This window comes from Podarcis bocagei (genome assembly GCF_964188305.1).
Source record: "Podarcis bocagei genome assembly, chromosome: 16".
NCBI classification, from domain to species: domain Eukaryota; kingdom Metazoa; phylum Chordata; class Lepidosauria; order Squamata; family Lacertidae; genus Podarcis; species Podarcis bocagei.
In genome coordinates this window covers 1419873-1437698 of record NC_138142.1, presented here as the reverse complement: position 1 = coordinate 1437698, position 17826 = coordinate 1419873, and the positions used below count along the sequence as shown (strand labels likewise).

Genomic DNA, 17826 nt, shown 5'->3' with positions numbered 1-17826 from the left:
GCACACCCTATGCCAGTCTGCCCTGCACATGCCCACCATCTAGTGCCCCAGGAGCAGATGGACCATCAGTGCTCCCACAGGTCTTGCTGGTGGCACTGGACCACCCAGGACTTGCTCTGAGCAAGGTCCTTCTGCAGTGACATATTCTAGTGAGGTGGCCCCAGAGAGCGCTTGTGCTACTCTTAAAATTTAAGAGCTATTTTTGGACACTGGAAAATGGCAGAGGCACAGAAAATATTTGGATCCCCTGGTCCCAAATGCCCCAGTCTGCCAAATTACCTAGGTTCCCCAGGATTCTTCACCAGAGCAAGGCATGGTCAGCCGGGAGGTTCTGCAGAACCTCAGACCACCTGCTTCTTTCAAAAGCCCCTTTGCCTCAGGGGGCAAAATGTCTTGCGCTGGCCTTGCTCAAACCCTAGAGGCAGAGGGACTGGAAAAAGCCACTCAGTAGTGCCAATGCTACTTAAAAGTGATGGGAGGGACACAACTTGCGTGACATCTCTTTTTAGGGTTCCCTGGGTTAATGGCACAGGATGCGCTCCTCTGAAACACTCCTCGAAAAACCGGGGGCTCCATTAGACTCCAGCCAATGGTTGGTTGGCCAGTGGATTCCAGCAAATGCTAGTTTCATTGGACAGAGACATGGGGGGGGGGGAAACCACCAATGAAACTAGCACTTTCCAGCAGCACGGTAGAGAGTGGGGCCTGCCCAGCTTTTCGGCTCTGCCACAGGGTCACAGCTTAGCCCTGCCCTAGAAGAGCCCAAAGGATTCAGCAGCCACTCCTGCCCTCAGCTGCCTCAGCCCAGTTCCACAGGATAATAGGTTTTTTAAATGAAATTTAATAAATCCCTGTTTCAATTGCTTTAGCAATGCAAGCCTGTAAGGAAGCATACACTTGTCACACAACCAGGAACAACACTGAGCTCAGCCGAGACAAACTCTGTCCCACTCCCAAGGTGGCCGGCAGCATCAGGAGCGAGGAAGAAGGAAAAGCTCACAGGCCTTGGGTGAGAATCGGTGCCCTTGGAGGGAAGCTGCCACGGAGACACACGGCTCTGTCCCCTGCGTGGGCAAGTGGCTCTGCCTGGCCCTCTGGCTGCTCCAAGAAGAATGGGGATGAGACTCTGCGACAGAAAAGCAGACAGGCAGCAGGAATGGGGGGGGGGGAGAGCAGCTTGCATCCCCCCCCCCTTCCCCCTCTCCTCCTAGTTTCGCTCTCTGGAAAGAAACAGCCCAGGCTGAATCCTGGACTGAGCATTAGAGGTTTGGCTTGCAGGAGATGCACAAAAGCTCATCATCCATTCGGTGGCTTTAGGGTGGCAATTTCACTTTGAGGAGCATTTTAATCAGGACAGAACAAAGCATGGCGGGGGAATGTGTACAAAGTAAAACCATCTTGCCTCATCACAACATACCGAGAGACAAGGAAGGCCTCAGCTAGCCAGGCAGCAGAGATCAGTCCTCCTGTGGGTGGGCACCCATCTTTCAGGCAGACGCATCTTACAGATGGGTTAGCAGTAGGAACATACCATGGTGAGAGATGTTTTTTTAAAAAAACAAGGTGAGCTTTATTTTAAATTAACCCTTTCCAGTCTCTATGCCGCTAAGCAGGTACCAACCTAGAAAAAGAGTCCGACTCGCAGGAGTGGCCCTTTAAACAAAAAAAGAAAGAAAAGAAAAGAAAAGATCCTCCCCCCCCCACTTCTTCTTCAAGTCAGGGCAGCCACAAAAGTCCCAAATCTGTTAGAGATGTCCGAGTGCAGGGATCTCCACGTTGGCACCGCAGTCCGGCCCTTGGCTTCGCCCATGTCGTCCGTGCAGTGGACAGAAAGGCACTGCAAATGGCTGCCACTCTGTGCCGCGGCCGAGGACTTGCTTGAGGGGAGGTCGTGGGCTGCAGAGGGTAGACAGAGAGGTTATGGTCAGCTCAGCAGCAGCAGCAGCAACAACAGAAATAACTCAATGCACAATGTTCTCAGGCTTCTGATGGCAGCCTCAAGCAGTTGGGATATTCTTGGAAGAAGAAGGGAAAGGAATGTGGGAAGAGGAGGAGGAGGGGAATCAATGACATCTGTCAGGAAGGAAGGGTGGAAGGGGAGTGTGGCAGGAGTGGGAGGGAGGGAGCCAAAGGGTCCACAGGAGTTGTTCTGTTGCCCCAAGCTGTGCATCATTTGGTACAGTGCTATAGAAATTTATAGAAATCAAATAAATCAGAAGCTGCATTTATGCAGCAAGGTTCTGCTTAGCCTTTTGTCCCTAAAACTAAAGAAATCTGAATCACTTGCACTGTATCTTTAATCTCTTTATTAAAGGAAGTTACACACTTGACAATAATACCCATATCTCAAGGCAGCAAACCCTGAAGGTATCAAAGTAAAAAGCAAACATTTCACAACCTGGCATTATTATGCAAAAGGCTATGCTAGCAGTGATGAATTACAGCACTTTCTGGGTGAGAGAGAAGCAGAAACACGGGTGCCCATCCGCTCCCCACCCAGCCTAATCCACCACCACCCCTGCCCTGAAGACCAAACTCAGACGGTACTGGAAATGAGGGATGGGCAAATCTGCCAATTTCACTTTCTAATTTGTCCATTTCTCCATATTTTCTCATTAGTTTGCTTTTTTAAAAAAAGTCCTCATGAAAATTCATCAGTGGATTTCTGCTAATGTTTGTATGGAATTTTACCATATGTACATTTCTGCAAAGCCATTTTCACTAATACATGCATTCCTATGCAGGCTAGCATTACTCATTTTTGTTCACATTACTTGACCAGAGAACTGCATTGCAAAATTTGGAGAAGTATGGATGTAAAAGGATGGCTGTTTCATGTGAGTTTGGTAGGTTCACCTTTATTTTAACAACATAATTTATATGCCGCTTGATTGTGCAGGGAAAACCCCTTTAAGCAGTTTATTATAATATAAATAAAATATTAAAATTCTCAGTAAAAAGAGAAGTTTTAAACAAGCATATATGAAAGCGTTTAAAATCTGCAATAGGTAAAGAAAGACAAAATGCATTTAACTACATGTCTGGATAGGCTTGACTAAACAAAAAGGTTTTAAGCAGGGTCTGAAAGAATGCAGCAAAGACACATGCCTTTCAGCAGGCAGGGAGTTCTAAGGTGTAGGTGCTGCCACAGTAAAAGATTGATTTATTGCAAGTGCAGAATGAGCATTATGTTGCATCTGTAACAGTAGCAGTTCCACAGATCAAACTTTAAATGCAAACCAATCAGATTTCTCCCTTATCCCTACCTGGAGCACATGGTCACCAGAAAGAAGCTGCCTGCATCTCAGGTTGCCTTTGAAAGCAACTGCAGGTCCTGCCCTGCCTCTATTCTCCCCTCAAGATGGGAAATCCAAAGTCTCTTGGGGTTCCAAATAATGAATGTCACGCTAAGCCACAGGCTGAACACTCACCACACAAACAATGGCAACTGCCACACCCAGAAAAACCAAACTCTGTGCCAAGGAAAGAGTAAATTTCTCTTACTTTGCATAACTTATTTTGTTTTCTCTCTACATAATTTATTCTTGCTTTATTCTCTTGCGGCGGCGGGGTGTGTGTGTGTGTGTGTGTGTGTGTCTTTGCCTCTATCCCCAAACTACTGGAAATCTTATGCAGCTGCCACCTTGGGCCAAATGGGACGTTCCCTGGTGCAGATGGCCACTCTGCATTTCTCCCCTACCTCTCCTGGGAACTTCCAACAGCTGAATCAGACTCATGACATGAGGTCGCAGAGTTCAGCATTCAGCACCCCCCCCCCATCCAAATACATAGGCAGCAGTAGCCAATTAAGTGGTGCAAGGGCAGGGAAAAGCTGAACACAATGGCATCACACTGCATGTCAGCTTCAACTAGACATTCCCAGGGGAGATGGCGAACGGATGTGAATGGTGACAGTTGCACATTATAGGTAACATCAAGTTTGGGCTTCTGGCTTCTAGAATTCCCCCAAGGACTGTGCACACAATTTCAAGCATACATTTTTAGCCATAAGGGATAGAAACTTGGAAAGGAAAAGTTGAGGTTCCCAAGAAGCTATTTTTTCTATTGCTGTTTTCCCCCAGAATCCAGCCTCTAAAATAACAAACCTGGTTCCTGTGGAGCTTAGGAACTGCCTCCCTTTATCAAAACTAAGGGCGCATCCACACACCTTCTTTGTCCACTTTTTTTTTTTTGCCCCACTGGTTTCCCCAGGAAAACCCAATATTTATTGCTGAATCAGAGCAAACATCAATTCAGGTTTTCCGTGGAATTGTTTTCACCACTAAAGAGTGGGCTTTTGCAGGGAAAGCACTAAGGCAAAAATAAAAGTTCCTGGACCCAGACCTGGAAAGCCTGGACCCAGGCCTAGAAATGCAGACTCTTTTGCACACACACACACACACACACACACACACACACACACAGCAGTTCACACTGTCATCAGATTTAAAAAGCAGGAAAGCCCCCCTTGAAGGCCGCTTTGCAGTTCCAGAGCTCCCTACAGCCTTGAAGAGATTAGCCAGAGCACAATGCAAGAGTTTTCTAAGCAGACACTTCTGTCTTGGTGACAAAGTTAAATAAAAACAGGTCATTTTTCATTATTATATATTGTACCTTTTAAAATACCATACCACCCTGCCCGAGTCTCATGAGTGAGAGATGAGTTCAAATCAGCACAAGTTGTACAGCCAAGAACACACGTGGGCCCCAACTGATCTAGTCCATTCTTCCTTTCCTTCATGGTCCTAATTGGAGCTCAGGAGATCACAAGAACATCAGACTGTGCCAAATTTGACGGCACAATCCTGTCTTGGGTTTTAAGTGAATTGGCTTGGTGGATATTTGTATGAGGGTTTCCCAGAGAACGGGAGATAGGGAGGTTAAGCCTTGGAGTCTGCTCAACACTGGCAGCTATTATTTACTATTTTCTTTTACAGTGGTACCCCGCAAGACGAACGCCTCGCGAGACGAAAAACTCGCAAAACGAAAGGTTTTTTTCATTTTCGAGTTGCCTCGCAAGACGAATTTCCCTATGGGCTTGCTTCGCAAAACGAAGCTTGCCCCGGGGACAGCGGGTCTTCTCTTTTGAAGCAAGGGGCTGGGGGGAGATAGCGATCTCCCCGCAGCCCCTTGCTTCAAAAGAGGTCCGGGGGCAGCGGGAAGCGAAGCGCTTCTTCCCCGCTTCCCCCGGACGTCTTTTGCAGCAAGGGGCTGCGAGGAGATCGCTTCTCCCGGTGCTCCGAAGCTGGGCGGGGGGCAGGGGACACCTCCCGCCGCCGCGGGGACACCTTTTGAAGGCAGGCGGGGGGGGAGCAAAGACTTTCGCCCCCCCGCCCGCCTTCAGAAGAGGTCCAGGACCTCTTCTGAAGGCTGGCGGGGGGCAAAAGTCTTTGTCCCCCCTGCCTGCCTTCCCAGGGGCTTTTAAATCGCCCCGGACAGCGGAGAAGTCCTCCGCTGTCCGGGGCGATTTTAAAATGCCGCCCGCCAGCATTTTAAGATCGCCCGGACAGCGGAGAAGTCCTCCGCTGTCCCGGGGTTTTTTAAAATGCTGGGGGTGGGAAGAAAAGCCCTTGTCCCCCCCCCCCCAGCCTTCAGAAGAGGTCCGGGGACAGACTGTCCCCGGACCTGGTCTGAAGGCGGTTTCCCTAGGAACGCATTAATTGATTTTCAATGCATTCCTATGGGAAACCATGCATCGCAAGACGAAAAAACCGCAAGACGAAGAGATTTGCGGAACGAATTAATTTCGTCTTGCGAGGCACCACTGTAATATTTCCATCCCACCACTCCACCAAATCTTTTTTTTTTATAACATTTTTATTGCATTTTTTCCAGATAAAGATACACAGTCAGATATACAAAGACATAAGAACATCAAGAAAAGAAAAGAAAGAAAGATAAATCATTTCAAAACTTTTTTTCAGTCTTCTACCGGACTTCCCCACATCTCCCTCACCGTGCATTCTTAACAATAAAAGTATCAGCAAATTATAACCTTGTTTCATGCGTTTCTTTTGTACTTTCAGCTAATTGCTTTTTAAGTTTAAATTACTTAATTAATTTACTCCAAAAACCAATATAATGTTATTTTAAACATTTAAACATTAGACCTTTCATTAATATTGCTTAGTTTCATATATCATCCACTCTCATTGCAAGAGCTAACCTTTCCAAATCATGCGAATTCTTATGATTCATATAACTTAATAGAATTTTTGCAGATAGTCCTTAAATTTTTTCCAGTCCTCCTCCATTGCTTCTTCTCCCAAATATCGGATCCTGGCAGTCATCTCAGCCAATTCCATGTAATCCATCAATTGCGTTTGCCACTCTTCCAGTGTGGGTAAATCTTGAGTCTTCCAATATTTTGCAATAAGAATTCTTGCTGCTGTAGTTGCATACATAAAAAACGTTCTGTCCTTCTTTAACACCTTTTGGCCGACAATGCCCAGGAGAAAGGCCAGGACCTCTTTGGCCGACAATGCCCCAGGAGAAAGGCCAGGAGAAAGGTCCAGGACCTCTTCTGAAGGCTGGCGGGGGGCAAAAGTCTTTGTCCCCCCTGCCTGCCTTCCCAGGGGCTTTTAAATCGCCCCGGACAGCGGAGAAGTCCTCCGCTGTCCGGGGCGATTTTAAAATGCCGCCCGCCAGCATTTTAAGATCGCCCGGACAGCGGAGAAGTCCTCCGCTGTCCCGGGGTTTTTTAAAATGCTGGGGGTGGGAAGAAAAGCCCTTGTCCCCCCCCCCCAGCCTTCAGAAGAGGTCCGGGGACAGACTGTCCCTGGACCTGGTCTGAAGGCGGTTTCCCTAGGAACGCATTAATTGATTTTCAATGCATTCCTATGGGAAACCATGCATCGCAAGACGAAAAAACCGCAAGACGAAGAGATTTGCGGAACGAATTAATTTCGTCTTGCGAGGCACCACTGTAATATTTCCATCCCACCACTCCACCAAATCTTTTTTTTTATAACATTTTTATTGCATTTTTTCCAGATAAAGATACACAGTCAGATATACAAAGACATAAGAACATCAAGAAAAGAAAAGAAAGAAAGATAAATCATTTCAAAACTTTTTTTCAGTCTTCTACCGGACTTCCCCACATCTCCCTCACCGTGCATTCTTAGGGAAGGTTTCTTAGGGAAGGTGTACTTAAACAACTTTTTTAACTCATTGTAAATCATTTCCCAGAAGGCCTTCACTTTTGGACAAGTCCACCAAAGGTGAAAGAATGAGGAACGGCTAAGGGAGCTGGGCATGTTTAGCCTGGAGAAGAGGAGGTTAAGGGGTGATATGATAGCCATGTTCAAATATATAAAAGGATGTCACATAGAGGAGGGAGAAAGGTTGTTTTCTGCTGCTCCAGAGAAGCGGACACGGAGCAATGGATCCAAACTACAAGAAAGAAGATTCCACCTAAACATTAGGAAGAACTTCCTGACAGTAAGAGCTGTTCGACAGTGGAATTTGCTGCCAAGGAGTGTGGTGGAGTCTCCTACTTTGGAGGTCTTTAAGCAGAGGCTTGACAACCATATGTCAGGAGTGCTCTGATGGTGTTTCCTGCTTGGCAGGGGGTTGGACTCGATGGCCCTTGTGGTCTCTTCCAACTCTATGATTCTATGATTCTATGATTCTAATGTCCCTTCAGCCTCCTTACATTTCCAACATTTATTATCAGACAAGTGATATATCTTGGCCAGCTTGACTGGGGTCATGTACCACCTATATATCATTTTCATAATATTTTCTTTCAAGGCATTACATGCCGTAAATTTCATACCGGTGGTCCATAACCTCTCCCAGTCTTCGAACATAATGTTGTACCCAATGTCCTGAGCCCATTTTATCATGGCTGCACTCCACCAAATCTAGGCCTCTCCCCTCCTTGATAGAGAAATCCATAAACTAGGGGTGCCTATTCAGACTCACTAACCAGATGGCTGAAAACGGCGGCGGCAGCAAGTTTTGCTATTAAAAAACCTTATGCCCTGATCTCACTGGGGATTGTGCAAACCTCCCATCTGATCCTCCCATGGAGCTTTTGGTCCCACATAAACACAAAACTCCCTCCATCAGTGCTGGCAGACTATAGTGACAGGATCCACGCTGACTGTGCCGCTCAAGCCAAAGATCCCACCACAAATGTGGCCTCATGAAAGTCTGGCCACATCAATGGCAAAGGGGAAGGAGGTCCATCTGTCGGCCTTCTCAGTATCCTCTCTGCCTTCTTCTCCACCACAGCAAGCAGCTCTGTGGCTGCGCTCTCCTTTCCCTGCCACCTCTCTTAGTGCACTGAAGGTTCTGTGGCAGGAATGCCTGTAGCAGCAAGGAGCTGAGCAGCTGTGATACCACACAAGGTATATCAGAGGCAAAGACGACCAGTCACGATGGCTGCGTATTACCTTCCCACAGGCCCTGAATATTAGCTGCTGGGGACTGAACCTGGGAGATGCCTACTGCACTCATATCCTGCTTGTAGGCGGGGCAGGGGTCCCCCCCCAAGAGACATCGGGGGGCTGAGTGGGAAGCAGGACATTGGAATACATGGGCCCCCTTTGGCCTGATCCAAACAGGATTCTTCCTACGTTCTTAGGGATATTTTGACATGCTCAGTGAAGATTTCTAAAAACATGAGACTGCCAACAGCCAGCTTCTGTAAGAGAATGAAAGGTCAGCTGGGCTGGAGAAAACTCTCACAGAGGCTTAGGCAGGTGAAGACAAGCAGCATCAGCAGAGGAGGCTGAAAGGGAGGTGAGAAGACGTTCCAGGAAGCCAGAAGGCAGCCACAGAGGGGGAGCAAGGGGGAGCTCCAGGGAGGGGCCAGAACGCTGGCTGAGGATCAGGGAGACCAAAGGAAGCGGAACAATGAGGCAGGGGGCGGGGAAGCAAGGAGCCAAGGAAATGCAGGGGCCACGGGGCTGCAAAGGAGAACGTGAGGCCAAAGACAAGCCCACAAACCCTTTCTTCTCAGGGTGGGGACGTGGGGACAAAGAGTCCAGGCACACCCTGGGCCAGGATGCTCAGTGGGGAGGGGGACGGGGGCTCTGCTTTAGCACTCTTTGTGGCAGCAGTCAAGAGGCAGTGCTGCCGCTACCAGGAGGGAAACTGGACAGGGTGCAGGAGAGAGCCAGGCCTTGCCTCTCTCTTCAGAGCACCTGCCCTCAGAAGGAGCCTCGGGCACACGCATCCTTCCGCTTCTGCAAGGAGCAGGAAGAAGCAGCACACAAGGCCACGAGTCCTCAGAAATATCACCTGCCAGCAAAGAAGGCACCTCACACATCACCACCTGCAAGGAATGTTGAATTATGAGCCTACCGGCAGCTTAATGAAGGCAACAGGAGACATGGCAGGAAGGCCAGAAGCCGTCTCTTTCTTCCGAAGCGATGGGGGGGGGGGAGGCGGCAGAAGCACAGGCGCATGCACACACACACAACCAAGGAGCAACTGTGAGCCTGGTCAAGGTCTGGCCATCCAGCGCTGTCAACTTGCTCTCGCAGGAGAAAGAGACCTGCTTCAAGGCTCATCCCTTGCACCTCTCAGAAGGCTCTGACAAAGCCCTGCAGCTACAGGCAGTCGTCGGCTGAGCCAGAGTTGCATCCTCCCAGCCCAGCGTGGGGCTGGCCGATGGCACTCGGCCCTCTGTGGCCAGCCAACCGTGAAGCTCCTTGATTAAGGTTAAGGCTGAAGGCTCAAGCCCCATCTTCTGGGAGACTCCCTCCTCCTCCTCCCCCCGTCATGCGCTTTGGTGCACAAGGCCAAGCGCTCCCCAGTGGGAGTGGCTTCCAGGGCTGCTGCTGCTGCTGCTGCATCTCGCTATTAAAATTACTGCCTTAGGACAAGATCTTTTTCACTAAGTCTCCCCCGTGACAGTTTGACATATTGGTTTGGACACCTAACTGTGCATCTGTGCACACCACAGAATACTCAGAGGACAGAACACCGACACAAGCTACACGCTGCCTTTCACACCAACGGAGCAATCTGCTCTTGCAACTGAACAGATAGGCTCATCCGCAAAGGGGTCACGGTCAACGCCAGGCAAAGGAGATGCGCCATGCGCACCCACCACTGTCCCACACAGCACTTTCTGAAATGACCACACCATTTTTAAAACTGGAAGCAGAAGCTTACACTCCTCTCCATTTACAACAGCAGCAGAAACTACATTCCTTCCCACAAGCTCCTTCCAAGAGGCTCTCCTCGCTCCCTCCCTGAAGGAATGGACTCACGGCCCCAGGAGCCCAGCCTTCTGCTCCTACAGCAGCCACCCCAGAGGCCTCTGAGAAGCCCACAAGCAGGACAGCAGTGCAACAGCCCACCCCCACCCCCACCCCGCATGTTCCTCAGCGACTGGTCATCAGAGGCAGACCATGACTCTTGTTTGTTTGTTTTATAAATATTTATTAAAGTTTTCACAATATTACATAATGAAAAAGAAAAAAGAAAAAGTAGGGGGGGAAAAACAGTTAAAAATAATTCCATCTTTACATCACTTATCTTTCATTTACTTGTTTCCTGGACCTCCTCATACCTCCCTATTTTGTATTCCAGTTCAATTTATTAGTTCAGCAATTCCTTTCCCTCCTTATTATCCTGATCTTTAATCTTAATATATTATAACATTAAATTTTTACCTATTAAAAATCCAATTTTTCCATATTCTTTTAAACCATTACAGCTAGAAACCACTTAACTTCAATCCAACATCATTCTAACATTCCTTAATTTTGCAATATTTCTGTAAATAGTCTTTAAATTTCCTCCAATCTTCTTCCACCGACTCTTCTCCCTGGTCTCGGATTCTGCCAGTCATTTCCGCCAATTCCATGTAGTCCATCACAGAGGCAGACCATGACTCTTGGAGGTGGCATACAGTCAGCGTGACTTGTAGCCATTCAAAACCATTTTGCATGGTCATTTCCCCCTCCAGTTGTTCAGGCTCCCGCTGCCGGATGGAGATGCTTTTGCTGCACCTCTGGCCAGTGCTCAAGGAGGCACACACAGCTCCTCCTAAGTAAGTGCATGCTTCAAATCTGGGTTTCTGATCCTCCCGTATGCTCAGCATGTCTTAAGCCCACAACGAGAGACACATCTGAAACAGCAGCATCACGCCATGAGACACTTGGCTTGCCTAGGAACTGGCTGCACTCCAAAGGCCAGGAAGAAGCATTTTTATAGCCATGCCACTCACTCTGCAAAAACCACTTTTTCTAGAGAAAGCAAAAGGCTCTTTAGCAGACGCTGTGGTGATGCATAGTGGGACATTCTCCCCTGCTCCAGTCATTGAGGTATTAGCAGTCATCATCACTCACTATGGAGACGGGAGAGGGAGGGAAACCTGGGTGGGACACCTGGGTGGGACACCTGGGTGGGACACCTGGGTGGGACCCCCCCCTCCACATGAATGCACACACTTGCATTGGGAAGGAGCCCATTTATCCTTAATGCCGCCTCCTCTGTGCCTGGCCCTTCCTGCAGCAGCTCTTGTCAGCCCTGGCAAGTGTCCTCTAATCTTCAAAGGCTCTTCCTTCACCGACAGGATGATTAATGGAGGTGCTGCCTGAGATTCTAAAGAGAGCATGTATCAGGCCATGTTGCAAGGATGTTTGTTTTGCTTCTCAGGCTCCAAAAGCTGGAAAGGAGCTGCTGACCCTTGGCTTTTGCCGAGAAAACCAGATACCAGCAGATAGCAGGGACCTGCTGGAAACGAAGACACCTTGGGAGTATGTTCCTACTAAGTCGTTTTGGTTTGTATTTCCACCCAGAGTGGAAGGCTGGCCTAACAGCGGTGGGAGGGCGAACAGCGAATTTCTCCTGCTGGCACTGCTGCTGGAGACTCTGCATGGAGGAGGCAAAGGAAGGAGCAAAGCTGGGAGGCAACCTCACTGACTCCACCGAGGAGGACTGACAAGGTCTGGAAAGGAAGAGCCTGTGACACTTAAGAAAGGGAGGGTGCCATGAAGACAGGCTGCATTTGCACCCAAACCAGCAGTGGCTGACCTCCTCCCCATCACACATACAGGCACCCAGGGCCAAAAAAGCACAGCTGCTGCTCTTCCATTTACCAGCCAAAAGGAAAAAGAAGAAAGCCCGATACTTCCCACAGGCTTACAAGGCAGAGAAGGGCACAGAGGAAGGAGCTCTTTACTGGCTCTCGCACATCCACCTTCAGGCAGCAGTGGAAAAGCACAGGCTGTCCCTCCAGGCAAAGGCCAACATCTGCACACACAAAAGGAGGCAACAGTTCTTTCGTGCTCAACAGGCAAAGCTAAAGGAAAAGCTGTGTGATGATTCGTCACATTGTATGTGGTAGCTGTCTTGGGGCCGTGGCCATGCAGGAAGGGAGTTTTAGTCCTTTGCTCCCATCAGAAATGTCCCCCCAGAGAAGCTTTCTACCCAGTGCAAATAGAAGGTGCAGCGAAAGCAGTTCTGAATAGGATGACCAAGAGGGCAAAAGATGAACACAACCACCCAGCCTCCCTCGCAATCTGGCTCAGGACCTCCCCCCCCCCCCACGGTTTCTTGGTCAGAGCATACACACCAGCAACCCAAGGCTCATGAATCAGCGCCATGGAAAGGTGCCTGGAGCCTCTATTGTGATGGGGCAACATTTGTCTTTCAGGCTCTGTGGCCACGTTCAGCATTTCAGAAGCAGCCACCACCCAGAGTGCACCACCCAGACCACACCCGTTTCCTCACATTCTGGCCAATCAGCTACTCTCACACCCCATAGCAGAAATTGAAAGGAGGCCTGCAAGTATTTTGTCTAAACCAAAAACTATTCAGCACTGGTTACCTAAACAACCTCCAATTCTCAACTTTGTATCTACTGGTTTGGGACAGCATTTACGCCTGTTTCTGGGAGTGTGGGCTGGATATTTATCCAGCCCACCTGAAATAAGCTGCCATCATCTTGACATTGAAGTCTTGTCCACATTTCTGCTTCTTCCGCCACTTTCCCTCAGGGGAACCTGCTGTTTACTGCTGAATCGGAACAAACGCCCATTGATTTTTCTGCAGATTGAGGTTTGTTCAGATTTAGCAGTAAACAGCGGGTTTTCCCAGGGAAAGTGGCAGGCCAAACAAAAAGCACACATGGCCCTGTACTTTCTAGGCAGGGGACAGGCAGAAGTGTGTGTGAGCCATAAGAAGGGAAGCCCATCAAAGAGGATGGACAGCAGCAACCTCCATTCTCATGCTTGACTTTTTGCTGCCCCAACATCCCCCCATCCCAGCCACTGGAGAGCTAGTCATTGAAAACCTTCAGCAACTTTTAAGAACATCATCTTGCAGGTGGGACATTGCCCTAGCCACAGATTCGTGTACTGCAAAAGAAGAGGCTGGATGTTGCATGACAAGCAGGGTGTGGCTAACGTCTGGTCACCACAACACCCCAAAGACGTTTTCTCACAGAAAGCTCTGCCGTGGTGCCTTTTAGGTGAAAGAGACAATTCCCTGCAGAGTAACGTGGAGTTCAAAGGCAGCTTTCAATTCAAACATGAAAAGGCTCCTCACATGGGACTCCTTTCCTAAACAGAGAGTGAAGCTTGCCAACCTGGCTTGCCTAAAGCAAAGAGACAGCCACATGCTCAAGAAGAGCAGAATGGACACAGACTCCTCCAAGGGCTCCCAGTGTACTTAGCCAGTGAGATTAGCACATGCCAACTTAACAAGAGGCTATGCGGTGCAACCTGGGAAGTGTGAGGATGTTGGAGCCACCCTACTCCTTTGCTATCAGTATCTCCTCCTAATTAAAGATGGTTTCATATCTCACCAACTTATATCAGTTTGAAATTGTATTCCGCCAATTTAAAAATATTTTAACCATAACCACCGCATTCCAAAACAAAGCCAGAGCCTCTGAAGTGCACTGCCATAGGGCAACATTTTCCCTGTCATGTTTCTGTCCTATTTACTCTTTCCAATGCTTCCCCTTACCTAAATAGTGAATAGGGTACACTACTCAAGTATATCACCGACTGCTCCTGACAGCCTCTCACACTGAGAAGCAGAATATCATGGACCTTGGAGGGAAAATGAAAGTCCAGAAAACTGAATACATGGGGAGAAAGCCAGGTAATGGCAGCCATTAGGAAGCACTCTGAACAAGTGACCTCCGTTGCCTGTGCCTTGGCAACCTTTAGGATGGATTACAACAATGCGTTGTATGAGGGGCTGCCTCTGAAGACTATTCAGGGACTGCAGCTGGTGCAGAATTCAGTGACAAGATTCCTAACAGGCCACATGATTGGAGTACATAACATCTGATTCTAGTTCAATTGAATCAGCTGCCAATTCATTTGTGGGTCCAACTCAAACTTCTGATTTGTATAGCTAAGGACCAACATCTTGTGGAACATCTGAGGTCATCCTCTGTGTAAAGTGACTAAGTTGACTAAATTGTCATTTTCAGAAGCCCTTCATTTTGGTAGTAATTCAGAGGCTGGCTACAAGAGGACAGGCATTGTCCTCCACCTATGAAATGCCTTCTGTAGGAATCCTGATGAAGTGGTGCCCACACAGACATCTTTTTGGCACCAAGCAAAAGACCTTTCTCCCAGACATAGGAGTGTTCATTTTCATCATCATCATCTTTTAATTTGTATACCGCCTTCCTATCTTACAATACTCAAGGCGGTTTACAAGCTGAAGAAACAAAAAACGTACAACTTATGACAATCTAATGCAATACAAAAATGTGATAATAAAACTTTAAAAAAGGCAACCTACATCAAAAAAGTAACATTCAACAATCATTAGAAAAGTATTAAATAATAATAACATATAAAAGTTAAACAGAAATCCACTCCACAGTTACAATAAATAATTTCTAAAATATAATCAATAAAACAACGGCAAGCCACAGTGCATAAAATGATACAATACAAATTGAGAAGCAGAGACTAGAGGGTAAGGCAAGGCAGGTGGAAGGAGGCCTTGCCTGATGGAGACTCTCCCCCTCACCCTTCTGAAGCAGTTGAAGGTATTGGGGGGGCATTTGTTTGGTGACTGAGTTTATGGGGGTTTAGAGGGATTTGTTTTATGATTTTGAAAACCTTCTCAACTGTCTGTATGATATCAGGGCTCATCCACACTGTCTGTCTCGTCATTTTCCCCTGGAAAAACCTGCAGTTTAGCCCTGAATCTGAGCAAATAGCAATGAGGTTTTCTGCAGATTGCTGTTTGTTCCAGTTTATCACTGAAGAGCAGGTTTTCCTGGGGAAAGTGGCAGGGCAAAGGCAAAACTGCTCAGACCTGTGCCTAGAAAGCATGAGACAAGTGGGAAACCTCTCGGACTCCATGCTTTCGAGGCTCAGGACTCGCATTCATTGCGGATCAGCCCTCGGAAGTGAAGCCCATCAGAGGACAAACAGCATGTCAGATTTTAACGCTGTATTTTGTACTCTACTTCCAATTTTTTGTTTAGTCGCTTTGAGACGTTTATGGGAAGAGATGCCTAGATTGAAACAAATGAACAAGAAAAACTACAACTATGTAGGAAACGTCAATTTCCTCAAGCAACACGTAAGAATCAGCCCTCCACTCTGGCTGGCGCCATCCAGGCAGGGAATCTTTGCTAAGAAGAGGTTTAGAGTTGCAAGGTATCAGCCTGTGAGACTACCCTCCATGCCCCAATCATACCCTAAGAACCTGGAACAGGGATCAAGGGGGGTGGGATGAAGAGGGCGAAGGAAAAGGAACACTCCCCACTTCCAGTGGTGCAGCTTCTAAATACAGTTGATTTATAAAAGGCTTCATTTTATTACAAAATGTATTATTTACCAGCATTTTCTGGGTAGGTGGACAGAGGTATCAGGGGTACTATCCAGTAGATGCCCATGACACTCATGCACCTTTCAAATGCAACTGCAGCACAAGGGACTGCTGCTGCATGAGGGCTTTAAAAAGAAACAGGCAATACGGATTCAGCCAAAGTATTATTATTTTCTGAGTAAGGTATTTGTGTTTCCAGTTACACAAGACCATTGTGCATTTCCTACAGAAAGCATCTTTAAAATCCCTAAGTCAGTCAGGATGGTTCAAGTGAGGCTTTGCCCATCTTGTGAAAGATACATGGTCTCATAGCATGCTTTAAGATCCCCCAAACAGCAAGGTAAAAAACCATATGAAGAGAGAGAGCTGTCCCCACTTTTCTCCTCTCCTCCAAAAGTGCATTCAACGTGAGGGCCAAAGGACTCCTATAGATTATTTGCCATTAGCATTTGCAACATGCTTTAGAATCTTTATTGCAACTGCTGTGACAACTCTTAGAAAAACTGGAAGGAGGCAACTTTGCAAGGACATAGCAAAGGCAGGACTTGCATCCAGGCCTCCAAATAAATTCCTCTAAATGGGCTGTACAAAGAGGGTCAATGGAGATTTATCCCAGCATCTGCTAACACCCCTGGGACAAAGGTGCAACATCAGCTCCTGTGTCTCGGGATCCACTAAGGGCTTGTCCACACTTACACTTTTGCTCTGCTCTTTCCAGGCACAGGTCCGTGCTTTAAAGCTCCATGTCCAAGTGGTGGGCTTTTTTCACTCTGGAGCTTTCCCCATGAAAACCTGCTCTTAGCGCTCAGTTAGAGCAAACGTCCATTTCGGTTTTCCACAGAATGCTGTTTGCTCCGACTGAGCTTTAAAGTGCATAGGAAAGGTGCATAAGCCCAAAGCTACAAGGCTCCCTAGATGGTCACACCCTGGGGTCTTTCAAGTCCAATGTGGAGATGCAGCAAAACTTTGATCCCAGTTACTGTGCAAACCAAGAGAGTGCAGCGCAAGGCGAAGCCTGTCCTTCACTCGTGCTCAGCAGCTTGCCGTTCTTTAGTAAGCAGCAGTGCTGGAAAGAGTTAATCTTCCCCAGAGAGAACTCCCTGTTTCTGCACTATGCAAGGCTGTGGCTGAAGCTGACCTGCCTGTCTGCAGCTTGACCCCTGACATTTCCACTCGTCTCTCATTGGCACACACAAGCTGCCCAAGGCCACGCAAACAGGCTGGGCAGACAGGAGGAGGCAGGCACAGCCAGGGCTCCATTTCCCAACAGCTCAGATGCAAAAGCAATATCATCAGGGTCTGGCTGCTGCAGCTGGGCGAGGTCTATCTGTTAACCGCAAAACCTGTAACTGGAGGCCCAAATTTCCACACTCTTGGAAGGCCAACCACATCTTCCTCTGCACAATTATCAGTGGGAAAAGATCTGCTCAGAAATGTCTCTATAGGCGACAGACAAATTTACAAAGAGATACCAAACGCTCAAATTATTTTCTGATTTAATGACGTAAATCTACACAGCAACATTAAGACGCAGTCCCCTCAGAAAAATATGCAGAACTGGCATTATCCTTCCTCAGTCACATTTTGCTATTTTGAAACAGAAATGCCCCAAACACGGCTCCAAGGTTCCTGTTCCAGGCTGGCTGAAGCCCTGGACTGGACCCATGGTCTTAAGGGCTAGGGATTGTTGTTTAGTCGTGTCCGACTCTTCGTGACCCCATGGACCAGAGCACGCCAGGCACTCCTGTCTTCCACTGCCTCTCGCAGTTTGGTCAGGGCTAGGGATAGACCCCCCCTTATTTACTTTTACTATCTTGCATACGTTACCCAGCAGTCTCTCCATCCACGGTGCTCCTGCCGCTTTCCCAAGGACCCATTCTCTGTGGCTCTAAAGCAAAGCTCGGGCCTGTCTTCCTTCCCACGGCCAGAGGACATTTAAGACAGATCAACCAAGTCACAAACAGGTGTGTGGCCTGAACGCTTCATCCCTTCCCAGCAGCTCACTCCTTGCCCTCTATGCAGAGGAGCCTGCCAAAAATAGCTAGACGAAGA

At 47.9% G+C, this 17826-nt stretch overlaps 1 protein-coding gene and 1 long non-coding RNA gene across 2 annotated transcripts in view; one reads left to right on the top strand and one right to left on the bottom strand.

Moving 5' to 3' along the window:
• Positions 1-17826, top strand: part of LOC308576209 — a 148526-nt gene that overhangs the window by 14865 nt on the left and 115835 nt on the right. The window lies entirely within an intron of this gene.
• The window catches only part of MN1 (MN1 proto-oncogene, transcriptional regulator), a 39639-nt gene continuing 23358 nt past the window's right edge, over positions 1546-17826 (bottom strand). The window contains exon 2 of the mRNA XM_081175329.1: positions 1546-1896. Coding sequence (XP_081031455.1) covers positions 1712-1896 — 185 coding nt within the window. The 3' untranslated portion in view covers positions 1546-1711. The remainder of the gene's footprint in view (positions 1897-17826) is intronic.